This window comes from Argiope bruennichi, chromosome 3 (genome assembly GCF_947563725.1).
Source record: "Argiope bruennichi chromosome 3, qqArgBrue1.1, whole genome shotgun sequence".
NCBI classification, from domain to species: Eukaryota; Metazoa; Arthropoda; class Arachnida; order Araneae; family Araneidae; genus Argiope; species Argiope bruennichi.
The window spans coordinates 27,876,380-27,894,563 of record NC_079153.1 but is presented as its reverse complement, the minus strand read 5'-3'; the positions used below and the strand labels follow the sequence as shown (position 1 = coordinate 27,894,563).

The window sequence follows — 18,184 nt, the reverse complement described above, 5'->3', positions numbered from 1 at the left end:
TGAAATGAAATAAATAAGAAATATATTTTCTAAAAAATAAATGCAAAGAAAAGTTTTCTATGTTCTCTATAATATCTGTATTATTCGTTCAATAAATTTGCTTTATTTAAGGCAAACATAGTTTAATATACATATATCCTTTAGATTCAAGGTCCAACGGTTATTTTGAAAGTAGGAATACATTTGTTAAAATGGCCAAAATGAACTATATAAATAGATTTTATGTAATTTGAGATAAAAAAAGGCTCTAATAAATTACGAATGTGTAGATTTTATCTAGATTCTCTGCTTTGTGAATCATATTTAACAAAATATTCTTCAGACACTAAAATTTAAAATATAAAGAGGTGCACTCCAATCAACTAAATCATTCACTGATTTATGAAAATTTGAATATCACTAATCAACAAAAACGGGTGTTATTCGACTACTTCATAGACCGTCTCAAAGATGATACCCTACTTTCAAGCTTTCTCAAGACTGTTTGACCTAAGAGTAGGTGTTTGAAATTAAAATTTACTTTTATTATATTTTATTCAATGGACGGATGAAAGAAACCTTTTTAAATAACAAGGTCAGTTTTATTTTATTTACTTCTCTTTTCTTATTACGAATAAACAAGAAGTCTTTTTTCAAATATATACAAATTAATGTTGCTACCAATCTTATTAAATTTTGCTGTTATAGAAAAAATTGGATATTAGGAATCATATATTAGGAAAATATTGATGATTTTAAACTATTCTATTTAAAACTTCATATTTATCGATCAAATTTGATAGCAGAAGATATAAACGATTATTTATTTATTTAAAATTTGAAGAGTCAAGAATATTTCCCAGAATATGAAGCCTTAGGACCAAAGGACTATAAAAATTAGACTTCCTAATTTTTTAAGTATATTTATAGATTGAAACAAATAAAACTTTGTTATTCACGTCATTTAAATCCTTTTGAAGATAAAACTAAAAACGGAATTTTATGATGAATCAGAGAAATTTTTGTTGAATAATTCTTGAGACATTACATAAATTATGCAAGATATTCTGTAGTGCATATAAGATTTAAATACTGAACAATTCTGATTTTAGTACTCATATTTAAAAAAAAAAGGCTTGGTTTCAGTAAAAAATGTTTGTTATATTAATTGAAGTTTAATCATTTCCCCTTTTATTTAAAGTTGAAATTTCACGGGAGCTGATATAAAATTAGTGCATTATGTTTTAAGGTTTTTATAACAATATAAATGAATTATATGACTATCTAAATTTGAAGCTTAAAAATATTTTGATAAAGAAGCTATTATACGACAAGTTAAAAAGGATTATATGTACAATCCATGGCATGCGGTTAACAGTATCTCAAAATCGAATTTATGCTACAGACATGTTTTTCTGAAACGATCGAAATAGAGATTTGACACAAAACCACGCTGGTAGTCACAAAATCCTATACCTAATTTGATATATTTGTCAATGCGTTTTTGAACTATCGCGTTTATATGTTTCTGAAATTACAGGCCGGCAGACAGTCAACCGTTTGTTTGTTTAAGTTCAAAATTTTACAGGTGTCTACAGTATAAATGTTAAATTTGTGTACTGAATCTCATCTATCTAGTTCTCTTCGTTTTGTAACTATCGAAGTGTTAACTTATATTTGAATGGCCGGACGTACCTATCTTTTCTAATATAGTATACTAAAACTTTGATATAAAACTGCAAATTTCGTGTAAAGACCATAAACCAAATTCCAATCTCCTATCTTAAAGAGTTTTTGAGTTATCTCCGTCACAGACAGACGGACATTTTCCAAAAAATGTATTTTTCGAATTCAAAGAGGGCAAAATCTCGAATTCGAAGTTTTTAACGATCATTATACTTTCTCTATAATACGTATAAGAAAGGGAAAATGCTTAAATCCTGATGAAAGAGCTGTGAAATCAAAAATCTATCGATAATACTTAGTTACGATAATAAATGCTTACTTTTAATGTCCAAATCCAGCTGTTCCTCGTAGGCATGAAAGCTGTTGAAAACAGTTTTCCCTTCTGGCAAAGCATGCTGATGGTGGAAATTTCCGCAAGCGAAGTTGAAGAAGTCATCGCAAGGTTCTACTGATCTGTCCATCAACTGAATAACCTTTGCAGCTTGAAAAAGGTTTCACAAGTATTACCGTTTCAGTCAATTAGTAAATGATATAGCATGTGACGATATTTATCAATGATTATTACAAATTTAGTTTAAAAATCGAATAAATGAACACAGTATAAGAATATGATGAGTTTTATCTGTTATATCAGAACAGCAACATCTGATAAAGTATCAATATGATATACGCTCATACCCTTACACATTTACACTATCTACCAATAAGTATTTGGACACCCTTGCAAATGAGAATATCTGCAGTTCTGATCTATGTCACGCCTTCTGTACTTAAATATCGAATAGGAAACAACATTGGCATTAGTCGCATGCAGATTTCCATGAAATTCAGGGCTGTTTGACTCCGAGAAATTCGTAATTGTCGGATATCATAGAAATGGTCAATTCTTAAGGAACATATTTGGTGTGTTAAACTTTCCAAAATTGACAGGGTTATTTTGTGATTAAGAAGTGGAAGGAGAAAGGGGATTGTCGGAATGTGCTTCGATCTGGCAGACCCACAAAACTAAGAGATTGACGAGTGCTGTCCAAAGCAATTCGGAAAAACTGCAGCAAACCGATGGCCCAAATATTCCAGGATTTCCAACAACCATTCGAGACTGTTGTTTCGATAAATAATATCCATAAGGAAGAACATTTGCTTGGTTTCCAAGGTCGTGCTGCCACCCATAAGCCTTTTATTACAAAATCCAAACGCGCCGCTCGGTTGAGGTAATCCAAGGCACGTCGAAATTGGACCATAGATTAGTGGAAACGGGTTCTATGGAGTGACGAACCTAAGTTCAATCTTTAACAATCGGATTGCAGAGTCTGAATGTGGCGTATGCATGGGGAACGCCTGTTGCTAAAATGCCTTATGCCTTCAGTAAAGTTTGACGGGGATAGAATTATGGTCTCAGGATGTTTCTCATGGTATGGACTGGGACTCTTGATATCAATTCATGGTAAGCTCAACACTGCATTCTACTCCACTATTCTAGAAAACAATGTGCTTCCTACGCTGTGGCAAATTTACGGTTGGATTATTTTTATTTCCAGTATGATAACGCCACTTGTCATGTTGCGAAATCCACCATGGATTGGTATGATGACAATGGGGTGAACCGCCTGAGCTGACCTGCCTAGAATCTAGTCTTGAATCTTGTAGAAAACCTTTGAGACAAATTTCATCGTCGAATTAAGGGGTAGAGAAACTGTTAAAAATTCCTGAAAGAATTTGCGTGCCTTTACTTCGGCGAGTGGAAGAAAATATACCACTGTCTGTCATCCAAACACTCGTGGAAAGCATACCACTGAGGGTTAAAGCTGTAATTGCCTCATGTGGAGGCTCTACCAACTATTGAATAAGAATAAATTGTCTCTTTTATCTCAGGTGTCCAATTATTTATTGGTAGATAGTGTATATGCACAGAAGTTTCTCAGCCGAAAGATACCTACTGTTCTGCCTAATGTGCGCATGCAGATATTTTGCAGTAAACAATGGGAAACTACTTCATTGGCCCTAAATTTATTCTTTTACTTCTGCCCGAGGAAAAACATTCGATAATTTGAAATGACAAACATTTTTCATCACCAATGCAACTTGCAGATTACATACATTCCTTCGATTCGATGGAACTTGCACCATTTATTTCCATGACGTTGGTGATCCATTACTAGATGTTACGTTTGCAAAATAGTGCTGAGTGCTTAGCCACTTATACAGTAGATTCATCTGGTAGATTCGATGGAACTTAAACGAATTTTTTCCATGACGTTCGGGATCGATTATTAGATGTTACGTTTGCAAAATAGGGCTTAGTGCTGAGTGATTCAGCATATTGTCTGTTTGTCATACGTTTGAGTGACAAAAAAATTTCAGCACTGCAGTTTATACAGTAGGTCCATCCAGTAGATTCCATTCGTGATCAATTGGATGTTTCGTTTGCAAAATAGTGCTTAGTGCGTGATGACTCTGCATAGTGGTCTGGTCTTCTGTTTCTTATGTACAGCTGACCACCTTGCCACCGCTAAATGAAGCAGTATCAACAAGATTTGTTGTTGCCGACAGCCATACTGGTCTACCTATCGGCAACGATGAAATTTCCATCAACTTTTTACAAGATGTTTGGGACTCATTAGACGTTGCATTTAATAAACAGTGGATAGTGTGTGGCAGGTCCTATGAGTTAACCTGCTAAGACCCCCACTATAAATCGGCTGATTTAATATACTTTGATTGCTTTATCTGGAAATGTATCAACACATTGGACATAATACTCCCTCCCCACTTTTCGTTTGGCTGTGCTTTAGTAGCTGCTGCGATATTCGAATCCAGACAGTCTGGAATTTTTCAGGCATTAAGCTGCAAGAGGTATGAAGCGTATATAATAGATCGTAGATGTTATTGAGAACCTTATTTGATCTTTTTAAAATTTTCTCGATGTATATTTATTATTAAAATCATATTCTCTGATTATTTTCATTTCTGATGTTATCTGTGTGCACTGTTGCGTGCACATATCAATTCCATCCCTATCTTGCTCGAAAATTCTGAATTGTATAAATGTGTAACATCCTTATTTGATCAATTTTAATTTTTATGAATTTATTTTCTAAACTTCTTTCATAATTTATTTACAAACACACTTTTGTAACTTAAAGAGGTATATTATCTCCTTGTAGTTATTTGGCGAAAACATGCTCTCACAAGATTTTTATTACGCCAAAATATTTCTTACCTGCAAGAACGCATTCTTCACTATCGCAGCTTTTCCTAGACACGGCTGCTGCTAAGGAATGCTCTGGAAGATCATGAAAAAAAAAGTGAACATAAATTAGTATCTTTTCACAGTTATGAAATTTTAATGAGAGGGAAAAGGCATGATCATTTCAGAACATAGAGAAACAAAGACGGAGAAATAATACAGATTAAATATAAATTATATGTTATATCAAATACATATGGGAAATATATAGTGTCATATATAATATATATACATATAAATATATAGTGATAAATTATAAAAAAAAGAAGTATTTGATGAAGATATTTTTAAATCACAGAACTCTGTTTTATATGTTTTAAATAAATTAATAATGGGGAAATGACTCTATATATTTCACGTGCTTATTTGATATTACATATAATTCAAATTTAATATTGTGGTTGCTGGAAAATTTCCTTGTGATCGTAGGGACGACTTCACTTCCGTTTCATTAGAAATTCTTTTTCGTTGGGCGCCATTGTGGTGGTATGTAGATTATTATGATCCATGCAGGAAGCAACAGGACGAATGTTTTTAGGAATATTTCTTTTAATAATCACATTCACACACTAAACAAGCACAAACACAAAGACTTCACGCGCGCGGCTTCACAGTTCAGCATCACATCTCATTCTAATTACAATCGCAATGCACTATGGGATGACATATGGGATGGCCTAATCAGGTATCGCCATCTAGTATCCAAAAGAGAAGATAAGAGTAATGCAACTGCTACAATATGTATTATGTTTGCAATCAAATTAGTATGTTAGTGTAATAGAATTTTGTTTATATAAGGATAGTTTTCCTATTTTCTTTTGATGCTTATTTTGAGATAATTTCGAAACATTTATTTTCCGAAGCCCAATTTTATTCATACATGCAAATTTATGTTCTTAGGATACTTGATTTCTTTCTCTGTAAAGTTTTTGAAGATATAAATTCATTTCAATTATCCGGTAGATTAATATTCAACTAAAGGAACTGTGTATACAGGGTGACCAGAAAAAAGCGACCCAAATGTAACATGAAAGGATAACAACAAACGTGTGAAAAAATATGTTTTATTCCAATTACAGAAAAAAAAAAGATATATATTTTAAATTTGGTTGTTAGTATTATCTATTCCCGAAATCCGAACGATTTAGGTACAGTGGATTTTGAGCTATTACAGTTCTTTATTGGGGCGTTTATTGCTGGTCGCCCTGTATATACATACTGTATTAGAGAGGAATTTCAGTCCTATATTAGAAAGGGAAAATGCTTTTAACATAGTTTAAGAATTACAAGAACCGTTTCTTTAAATTTCTTTGGGCCACAGAAAAGACAAAAGTAAAGAACAAAATGATTTTTTTAATGTTAAATGTTATGCACATACATGCTTAATTTTCGACATATATCGGTGAAGATTCGAATACGTTTCATATATTGGAACAGATTTTCTACCTCCTCTTCGAGCATTCCCGTTATTGATGTGAAAAAGGCATTCATGTCCCTTTGAAACTACTTATTTGTTTGAAAATTCCTTGAATTTTTTGTTTAAGAAAGAATATGAAGCAGAAGTATCTAAGCATTCAGATTCCAACGTCACGAAATTCTGGTATGCTGGTCGGCCAGCTCTTTTTTTAAAATTACAACAACTACCGTTTTAATTTCGAATCATTAAATCAACTCGCTGAAAATTAGACTGTAAGCTATAATTGTAAAATCGGTTGCAACAAACTTACGTCCTTGTCACCCTTCATCGAGAACTCGGCTTAAAGCCGAGTGATTCATCTCCTTCCTGTATTCAAAAAGACTTGGAAGTCAAAGCTTCCAAACTAATGAGGAGCTTCAAAGGAACGATGATCTTGTTACACTGACATGGGAAAACCAGATTCGCAGAAATGATAGATGCAAGAATGTTTGAAGCGATTGTATCAAATGGTATCCATATTTATACATTACTTTTTGTTATAATTTCATTTTGTTCTTTACTTTGTCTTTTCTTAAGTCCATCGGAAGCTTGAAGAGAGAGAGAGAGAGAGAAAGAGAGAGAGAGAGAGAGAAACGCCTTTTTTTCTAAGACATTTTGGCTTGAAAGAATGACATGAGAAGTAGTAATCAATATTCAAATGCTTAGAAAAATTTGTATGTTCAAGTAATTTAAATAAACCCAAAATCACTATCGGTCAGAATTTTATCATCTCCTTATTCAAGAGAGAGAACCTCGTACGGAGACGTTGAGGAATCCAGATAATCAGTGTCTCTACCAAAATCCATTAGAAATTTTTAAACTTTGATTTCATTGGATAATGTGTACGTTCGACCGATTGCAAAGAATAATGTCAAATTGATTTGGCCAAACATTTGATTGCATTGTTTAATGTCATGGAACAATCAGCGGAAATTCGTGGCATGAAAAAACAATATAACAAAAAAAAAATGATGGAGGAAGGTGACCCGATATCGCTTGTCCTTTTCTTTAAGGTAAAACTGTTTTAGTACATCATTCAAGAATCATTCTAAAGGGAACTAAAATATGATACTCATTTTAGACGTCCAATATAATAATGCAAGTTTATTATTTAATAGGATTCCGGTATTACTTGCATTATTACACTGATATTTCCAAACAATATTATTAATATTTGAAATGTTTTTTAAAAAATTGAACTTTTCATCTTTAAAAAAATTTCAATGCTTATACAAATAAGCACAACTTTTTAATAAATAACATCATGAATATGTTGATTACGTTAAAAATGTGCTATGAAGCTAATTTGCCAATTTTATACAAGAGGGGTACCGTAATGTCACTTCTAGGGCAAAAAATGCCTATATCTGCCAGTGACCGTGAAAGATGGAAATTGGAGAAGATAGAATATTCATCGATGAATATCGATAACACCAAATACGTCGACCAAAGACAGAAAATTTTGTTACATTTTTATAAATTCCAACACCACCGGTATATGTCGACATTCAGCATGCACTGATCTTGAATGATACATAAAAATATTTTTGTAACGTTAAGAAAAAAAATGCAACTATTTAAATGATACTAAAATATTAAACCATAATCAAAATAAGAGGACACTTAAGTAACATCGCATGTAAGTAAACTGTTGAACCTCAAACGAACAGAGAGAGAGAGATTAAAATTACATGACAAACACAATACAGTTTTATTTATAGTGACAAATCAAAGCAACTTCAACTCATTTGAAAAGTGGAGAAAAAGTCACTACACGATATTATTGTAAAAAAGAAATGCTCCTTTACTAAATGCAGTTGTAAAAGTAAAAAACTCTTCTGACGTTTAAAATGTCAAAACAGTTTAGGTTGTGGCAATAAATAAAATTATTTAACAGTAATCACACTGTTTTTCTGTAAATTTATTATTGATATTATTTTCTTTTTTTATTTAGAATGTAGCATTTGTTGTTAGTTTTGATTAAATGCAGTTGTAAAGGCAAGGCATTCGCGTGCCGTTTAAAATATTATAACAGTTTAAATTGCTGCAATAAATAAAATTATTTAACAGTAATTACATAATTTTTTAATAAATTTATTATTGATATTCTTTTTTTTCTTATTTAGAATGTAATATTTGTTGTAGGCTCAACATCTTATTTAAATGCGCTATTACATAAGAGTCATTAGATTTTGACATGCATTAGAATTGGTTTGAATAACAAAGTAAGATTTAAATTGATGTATTTTTTTATTTTATTTTATAATAAAAATATATTGTTTTATTTATTTTATATTAAAAATACTTTCTTCATAAGTGCACCAAATCTCTCTATCAATGCATGCATGTTTGCTGCAGTATAGATAATTATGGCTACTGAGCCCCCCCCCAAAAAAAAAAATCGATATCCAATTTATATCGCTGATTGGCGATATTTGCAGTTGAGATATAAATGAGAAATAAGAATAAATAGCAAATTTTCGGTCTTTTACCGATTTAATTGGTTTATGATGACATTTATTGGAGAATATCGACATTTAGCGAAATTCAGTAAAATTCAGTAAACTTAGTTTCTACGCTGCATTTAGTAAAGAGTGAACCGTTCAGTAGCAACGCAGTGAAAACTCGGATTAAATTTAGTAAGAGCCTTGAAGAAAGCTGCACTTCCGTATTTACGTTTCTTTTTTCCCGCTAATTGCTGCGACATCTAAATAATTCGTTGACATTTGACTCATCGCATTGTCGGAGGTGATTAAACATGCAACGGAGAAGAAGCAAAAAGTGAACCTTATTAGCAAGCAAAATTATTCTGTTGGACTCGCTTTCTTTTCGAATGACTTTTCGGATCTTTTTGATTGTCTGCTTCAGAATTGTATCAGTTAAAGGCATCGTATTGTAATCATCACACATCTAGCCGCTTTCGGCGATTATATGGTTCGTGAGATAAACAATTGTTAAAAATTTCAACTGAACATCTTTCTGTAACTTAGTCTTAATGGCTTCTTCTGTAAAATATTTTTAAACTTCAGATTTTAATAGATATATAGTTCATACTATTTCAGAAAATTTACACAGTTTTTTTCATTGCGCTATGGATTTCCCTAATTTGTCCTCTATACTTTAATCCAGATTTACACTTCCACCGGGGGAGGGATACCTCAGGCATGAGGTTGAGAAGCTTTCGGCATGATGGTTGGTTCTCGTCATCCGAGTGGGCACAGAAATGGTGGGATTCGGCTATTTCCTACCCATGGCGAGACGTGTTTCCCATGGGAAAGGTTATGCCGTGGACAGTGATCACCCTTAGGACGCAACCTTAACCCATTAAACGCCAAAACTCAAAATCATTATTTGTTTTCTATGCAAACAATACAAGTTATTATTTTGACCGCTTATAATAGTAATTTAATGTAAAAATAAGGAAATTGCATTTACCTTTAAAAATATAGGGTGTTGCGTTGGCGCAACGTCAGCGGAAAAGAAGTACGAATGTTGATCGTTATCACCGAGCACTACGCTGCATTTTCTTGACGTTTTAAAAACTAGTAATTTTTGTGAGCTTATTAAAGGGTGTAAAATAGTCAAAAAACTTCTTTGAAAATTTTAATTTATTAAAAACTAACAAATAAGTGCAGTTGACAAGCTTATTATGTAAGAATAAGGTGATATAAATTTCAAGTATGATATGCTTCACTACAATTGTGGTGTAAAGCAACTTCACAAACATTGCAGCGATAACTAGTTTGGCTGTGGCCATACTTGCAACGTAGTCTTTTACTGTCTGTAGACTTAACAATAAAATGTCCTTCGGATATTGGTTTTGTAAGGCTGAATTTGCTCGGACATCCTGTAGCTGATCTTTTCTTATTTATCTCACTATGCAAGGGCGTCTGTAACAGATGAAGCACAACCTCTCGTCTAAAATACAACAGTGACTTTTTACTTCCTTTTTCAGAAAATCTTGATATTCTCCAAGCATTTGTTATTGCAACACCGATAGAATTTGAAAATATCGGCCACCACCATCTTTTGCCACGGACCCTAATACTGTAATTGGAAACAAAATTGTCACACAAATCTACACCACCTATTTTCTGATTATATTGCTCAATGTAGTGAGGTTGGTCTACTAATATTTTCTTATTCTGATTTTTTGAGTATCGAAAAACCTTTTTAAGTGGTTCAGTTTTCCCAAACGTTGACCCTATTGTCACAATAGAGTTGTCATTCCACCGAACAACAAGTATCTTTTTGTTTTCTTCATATTGGAAAAAAAAAAAAAAAGATTCAAAATATCTGCACTAGTTTTATTTTCTATGATTTGTTTGATACGATCAATTGAAGCTTCTTATTCATTTTTTTTGGTTGAGGCGTATCAATTGGTTCCTTTCTTGTCCATCGTAATTTTTCCTTTTTCCGTTTTTGTTTTTGTTTTTAGCAGAACTTTTGGGAAGATCTAACTTCTTCTCTACATGAACTTCAACTTCCCCTGCAGTATCTCTAAGTAAAACTTCATTATCGTTATTTAAAATATTTTGATTATTTTCTTCTTCATCACTAGCATCTACTGTTCCTGGACGTACGACAACAATATCGGTCTCATCTACATCTTCGTCATCGGAATTTTGCTCGAAAATTTTTTCCAAAGCTTCTTCTAACGTAAGATATCTTGTTCTACGCATTTTAAACCACAGAGGATAAAAAAGTTGCTACCAATAAGACGCACATTACTGAAATGAAATCTTTCAAGAAGGATAACAGTCTACCCCTTTTCCGCTGACGTTGCGCGAACGCAACACCTGTTTTTACTTTCACCTCCTCCCCCACAGAAACACCTGCTTTGTGGAATGTACTGACAAAGAGTGACCTTGGCTAATGAATTTCACAACCAAACTCCAATTTGTTTTTAATTTTTATTTTTTCTAAAAAAAAATGAGTTTGGAAATTTGGACAAAAAATATGCTTAAAGTAAAACATCGATTATTAGGTGTAAAATAATTTATTTAAATCCATTTTTTCGCTGATTTGTTAGTAGTGCTATTCTTTAACACAAAACTGTAATTTATTCAAAAATTTGTTCAATCGTTATTTTTTTATACTTATTTATATTGACCGTTGCGTCAACGCAACACCAGCGGTTAATGGTTTAATTCTCGCCAATGCTGTAGCGGTGGTTCGGTCATTCAAATTAAAACTGTATGCCTTATGAATAGGCGGGCCGGAGTAGCCTTATATGGTTATACACATTTATATCATAGAAAAAAACAGAAGTACTAAAAAATAAAAACGCTTTAACATTTTTCCGCCATTGCTTGATTTTAAAGTTAAACTTTAATTATAAGAACAACATATTTCAAAAATTTTAATTAAAGCTTGGTACATTTTTCCATGTTGAGTCACTTTAGAAAACTGACTCAACATGGAAAAATATACCAAATCTTCATATCTTGATTAACAACAATTGAAAATAAATCTGTATGAAATATTAGTAGCAATAATGAAAACGAATTTCATTTCAACTATTAAATAGAGTTTTGTAAAATACAATTAAAATTTTTAAAAATATTAAAAATAGGAAATTATGCGCCAAAAAATTGGTATCATTAAAGAAAATAATTTCTTGGTTTTATTATTTTTGGAAGTTTTTGCTTAAAAACTACATTTTTTTTTAACTTTGTTTGGTTAAAATTTTAAGAAAACTATTTTAAGCTGCACATTTTTGCCTTTCAAAGTATATATGTGTCAAATTTGATAGCTCTAAGTAAATGATATAGTCTGTAGAGGGCCAACACCCACGTTCATCATTATTATTGGTAACAATCAAAATTCACAGGATTCAACTGTAAAAAGTATGATTTGATATATAACGTAAAAAATGTATAAAGGTTCATTTTAAAGCAGTGCTGTTGTGTGATAATTATAAATGATTAATTTAGATTAAAAAAATAATAAATTTTATGTCGGTTAAAACATTTTTCAATGTTGTTTTTGAGACATGCTAGCATCAACTGCTGATCTTCAAACATAATCATTACAAATAATCTTTTTGGCATCTAGCATCGCTGAAAAGTGGAGTTAATTCTCTTGAAGCTGAAATTACGTGAAAAGCATAATTGTATATATCATCATCTAACATATAGCTGCACTTTGCCTTGTACTATATTATAGCGATATGTTCTTTGTTTTCTTGTAGAATGCTCTGTGAATTACAAACCACATTGAAACGATGCAATTTGCATATATCCCATGTATATATATATATATTTCATGTATAATAAAGTCAAATTAATTGAATTACCTTAATTTATGTCAATAAATTTAACTAGATTAATTAGTTAAATTAACCTAATAAATGGAGTTGACGTAGGCAATGGCGGATTTTGTGACCCTAGGCAATGTGTATTATGAAACCCCTCTTTTAATAAGTTTGCCAATTAGGTTTCGTATTTCAACACATTTTTAACTTAATTAAAATGTTAATGATTCATTTTAGATTAATTCACCAGCTATAAAATATAGGTTAATTTACTAAATAGTGCCCTAATTATTACAATTAGGACATTATTTAGTAAATGATCAGTAATTGTTATTGATTTGTTATGACTCACGATTCCATGGCATGCATATTTGTTCACAATATTGTTTAAGCAGATGCTCTTTAATTATAAATGCTGAAACCACAAGGTGAATGTAGAGAGTTTCTATGCATTTTTTAATAAAGTCTAATGATTATCCTAACATTTTTTAACTAGCATAAATGTATTCTTTACAAGCTTGTTCATTTTACAACTAGGTTAATAAAAATTGTCAAACGCTTACTGACCCTAATGGTCCTAGACAGTTGTATTTTTGGAAGTGCATCACCAGACACAGGAAAAATTGTAATCATAATAACAGTTACTGTCATAATAACCGTGCAAGTAAAAAGAACAGTGCAAATCTGCTGATTTGCACTGTCTGTTTGTTATTCTTTACTACCGATGCCAATAGATTATGTAAATGCTATGCTGTCGATTTGACTTGTTTACTTGAGAGACGTCACAGACACATGACAGGCGTAACTGCCTATATCGTGTATACCGTAACTATTTTATCTTTACATAAATTGTAACTAATTTTAACAATTATTTTTCATTTCCTCTTGTATTTTGATTCCATGCACAAATTTTATTTGGTTTATAATGATTATTTTGACCATGAACTAAATTTATCCCCTCTACAAAAAAATCGTTCTTCTATTCCAACCAATTTAAATGTCTACAGTAAAAAATTGACCATTTAGGCCATGAACTGTCTTTTTAATTTTGAACTGGCTTGCAATAAATGGATTACTTCAACAATGAACAAAATTTTATCTGTTTTACTATAAATAATTTGAATATTTTGACCATGAACAATGAGCAATTTTACTTTATAATCATAAACAATGTTAAATAATTTTGTTTATGATTTATTTAATGTAAACATTATTATTTATTTAATATAAAGTATTTTGTTTTTCATAAGCAATATTATTTGATCGTCAATAAATAATTTGACTATTTTTACCATAAGCAAAATTTTATCCAGTCTTAATAAGAATTTGACTACTAATGAAAGTTTGTCTGCTCTACAATAAATAATTTGACTATTTTGACAGTGAACAAAATTTTATTTGATGTACAATAAATAATTTATTGAATACGCAAGCAATATATTCATTAAAATAATCTTTGATATAAAGTTCATTCTTTAAGTAAATTTTAAAAAGCACTTGTGAATGAGAACCTTTATTTTGAAGCACACATCTAGGTAGAAAATAAAAACATTAAATTTGAATAAATGTCATTATACTTACGAATATCAGGGCAATCTTTCCCATCACATAATAAGTCCGCTGATTCTGCTGGTTTAACGGCAGATCCAACTAAAAAGCAGAAAAAAAGGTGGTAAGAAAGATAAGGTAAATAATATTATCACTTTTAAATATTATTATTTTGTTTTGCTTTTTCATTCAAATTATAGAAATATATAAATTGTAATTTCATCACGTTCAATAATATCGGATTTACAAATTTGCTTATAAATCAAAACTTAGATATAAGTAATTTTTAATATAAAATTAAATATGAAGCATTTTACAAGATCCACAATTTTATGCAAGGAAAAAGACCTATTTTGGAATAAAAGGTTATAACAGAGCAGCTCCATATTGAGCTATTGAAAGAAGATCTATATATGAGAATATGCGAGAAAGTTTTAAGGAGATCACTCCCGCAGTTTTGCATACTTAACACCATACCACGCCTTCGTTTCTATAGCTCATGTGGCCCCTTTCCGGTTTGGAATAGACGTAGGCGGAATTTATTCAAAAAACTACACAACAATCAATTTGAAAGATACGAATAAATGACAAAATACGAATACATATAACATAACAAGAAATGATAAATATTAGAATGAAAAATATCTGGTGTACAAAAAAACTGGATGAATAAACATGATAATGTGTAGCACAGCTCATAAAGATCGATTATATTTCCGAATGATTAACGCAGATTATATTTCAAATTAAAATGAAGCAAAACTTTATTGATACGGATCACCAGGTTCGCTTGTTATGAGTGTATGATGTGAAAACACAATCAGCAGGGCTCAGTAGAAAACAACAACGACGTTTATTAGACACAAAGACACAGACGACGAATACGAAGACAACAACTATATACAGCCGAGACGTACACACAGGACAGCACACAGCAGCACACTACAGTAAGCAGAAGACCACAAGTAGTAATCGACCACAGCACACAAAGCGGTCAGTCAGAACCCAGCAGGAAAGGGGATCATCAAAGCTTCGCTCAATGGTCTCCAAACGGCTTAAGTTCTCACTGTTACCTCGCTTTAGATGTACCCAACTGTCGACTTACCACCACATTACTTGCTACTCCACACACAACCTGATGCTGCTTCCACAATAGACAACAGCACGCTGGCACTCCGTCGTTGCTTCGCTATTCTCTCAAAGACTCGTTACTTGTCTAAGATTCCGATCTGGTTCACTACAACTCCAACTGCGACTCCTCGAAGCTTGAGACTGCCGTCCTTTTATAGTTCTCGGGAGACAAGTCGTGAACCTTCTAGGTCAATCAAGCGTATCTCGGATCCTAATGGGCGGATAGTCAAAATTCTCGAAGTTTCCAACATTATTTATTGTGTTGCCAAAGACGCTAAATTGTTACCAAGTTTGTCGCCAAACTCTGGGATCACTGGCTCGGCACCTGAGCAGCATCCAATACAGATGATTGTAAATCAGTCTTTCCAGTGATAGAACTAACCGTGTTGGAAAGCAACATTGCAGGTTTGTAACAATATCATGTAGACATATTTTTTATTACAAAGTAAGCAACTGGTGTTGCCAATTTTAAAAAGTCAAACTTGCGAAAACAAATACAATAATATAAAGATATAGCTGTTACATCACTCCTTCCCCAGTAACAATGGAGTTACAATGCAGTTTACAAAATGAAATTTATACAAATGTGAGAGAAATGTATATATACAAATGAAATAACAATAATGAACAGAATTTCCTGTAACACGCTGGAAATCTTACATGTCCACCAGAGCGTGTAATTGTTTTCGTTTGAAAATTTTTGTTCAACAGATCTGATGGTTGTTCTTCAGTTTCTGGATCTGCTGTCGTCAGTCTTTCGTTAGACAATGTTTGAGCATGACCTGATTCCAGACGAGGAATGTGTATGTCAGTTAACAGATATGCCGGTTTTAATCTATCAACGGATATATTTGTATCCTTGCCCTTAATATTAACAGTGAAATATTTATCATGTCTTTTCACAATTAGAAAAGGTCCATCGTACGGTGGTTCCAAAGGCTTCCGAATTCTGTCAACGCGTATGAAGACGTGTATTATGGCCCAAATCTTTGTGAATGAAAACAGACTTAGAAGATTTTCGGCTAGATTGTAATGGTTTTAACTGTTCCATATGTTTCTGTAAGTCTTTTGCAAACGTATCAACGTATTTTTAGGTTTTTCAAAAACTCTCCCGGCAACCTGATAGGTTGGCTATAAATCATTTGGGCAATAGTGTAATTCGTATCTCCGCGCACAGCAGCCATTAGCCCCAACAATACTGTAGGTAAGGTTTGAGTCCATTTAATGGAATTATGCGCTCTTGTTGAGGCTTTTAAGGTCCGATGGATCCTTTCAATTTTCCCATGGCATCGTGAATGGTAAGCTGTTGTTGTACTTATATGGAAATCATATATAATGCCGATATTTGTAAAAAGTTCAGACCCAAATTGGCTACCTTGATCGGTGATAACACGATAAGGCCTTCTGAAACGTGAAATCCAATAATCATAAGCACTACATCCTTTCTGAGCAATAGATATTCTTAGAAAAGAAGGCTAAGGATTTCCAACTGCTTCCTTCAAACTGTTGCAGCACGGATCCACAGTGAAGTCTGAAGTATCACTGAAGAGAGCTAACGTTGAGTCAGGATTTGGAAAACTTAATAATGTAGCATTCGCTAGATCTTTTTTGCACTGCTCAAATTTTTCTTTCGCTTCATCGGTTTACGGAATTGTTTATCCCATTTCTTGGAAACCTTTAAATACTCATTAAGAACTGCTTGGTTCCTGGCAGCATCTTTGATGAATGCCTTTGCCTATAGAAATTAATGAGACCAAGGAAAGTACACAATTCATGAATAGTTTCCGGTAATCTATAATTCAAGATGGAATTTACTCTTTCAGGAAGGGGTTGAGAACCTTTAGGAGTAATTAGGTATCCTAAAAATTCTAACTGATTCACTCCAAAAATCGACTTTCCAAGATTTATACGAAGGCCACATTTATTTAAACGAGATAAAACTATTTTTAGGTGCTCTGATTGTTCATCTGCTGTTGAAGAAGCTACTAAATCACTAAGTATGCAAAAACAAAGTCCAATCCAAAATCACTTCACTGACAAAACGTTGAAACGCATACTGTGCGTTCCTTAACCCGAAGCTCATAAGGTTAAATTCATATAAGGCGTTATGATAGCTGTTTTTTCTTTAACTTCTTCCGCTAATGGGGTTTGAAAATACGCCTTAAATAGGCCAATTTTTGAGAATATTTGTTTTTTAAGATATGATGGAAGTCCTCGATGTCGACATGATATAGTTTCGCTTCATTTTAATTTGAAATATAATCTGCGTTAATCATTCCGGAAATACCCCTTCTAATAACCGATCTTTTGAGCTGTACAGAGCTGCGCTACAATTTGGTGACCGGAACTTTTTCTACCTATGTAGTTATGGCAACCAGTGACGCTTCTGCTTTGAACGCGGCAAATGATAGATACGAGGCGAACAAGGTAAACGTCCAAATTCCTCCATTTTGGGAAAAGAAACCAGAAATTTGGTTTTTCCGAGTAGAGGCACAGTTCTCTATTTCAAACATCACCCAAGATCAAACTAAATTCAACTATCTTATCGCACAATTATAACAGAAAGTAGTCGAAAATATATGGAATATAATCCAAGTGACCGGAATGATAAATATGCAGCTGCGAAAGAAAGATTACTCAGTAGTTTTAAAGAAAGTGAAGGAAAAAGTATAACAAAATTGCTTACAGGAATTTCTTTGGGCTATATGAAACCTAGTCAACTTTTGAGAAAAATAAAATCGCTTGGCGGAACAAACATATCCGATAAAGTTTTACCACTTTGTGGCTTGGAAAGCTGCCAGAATCCATTAAAAATATTTTCGTTGTTTGTAAGTAACGAAGATTTTGACTTGTCAATAATGGCAGATAAAATATTTGAAAT

General features: G+C 32.5%; 1 protein-coding gene across 1 annotated transcript in view; it reads right to left on the bottom strand.

Moving 5' to 3' along the window:
* LOC129964207 (neprilysin-11-like) overlaps positions 1-18,184 on the bottom strand; it is a 73,196-nt gene that overhangs the window by 39,741 nt on the left and 15,271 nt on the right. The window contains exons 3-5 of the mRNA XM_056078926.1: positions 14,206-14,274; positions 4,886-4,948; positions 1,985-2,146 (exon numbers count right to left, since the gene is read on the bottom strand). Coding sequence (XP_055934901.1) covers positions 1,985-2,146; positions 4,886-4,948; positions 14,206-14,274 — 294 coding nt within the window. The remainder of the gene's footprint in view (positions 1-1,984; positions 2,147-4,885; positions 4,949-14,205; positions 14,275-18,184) is intronic.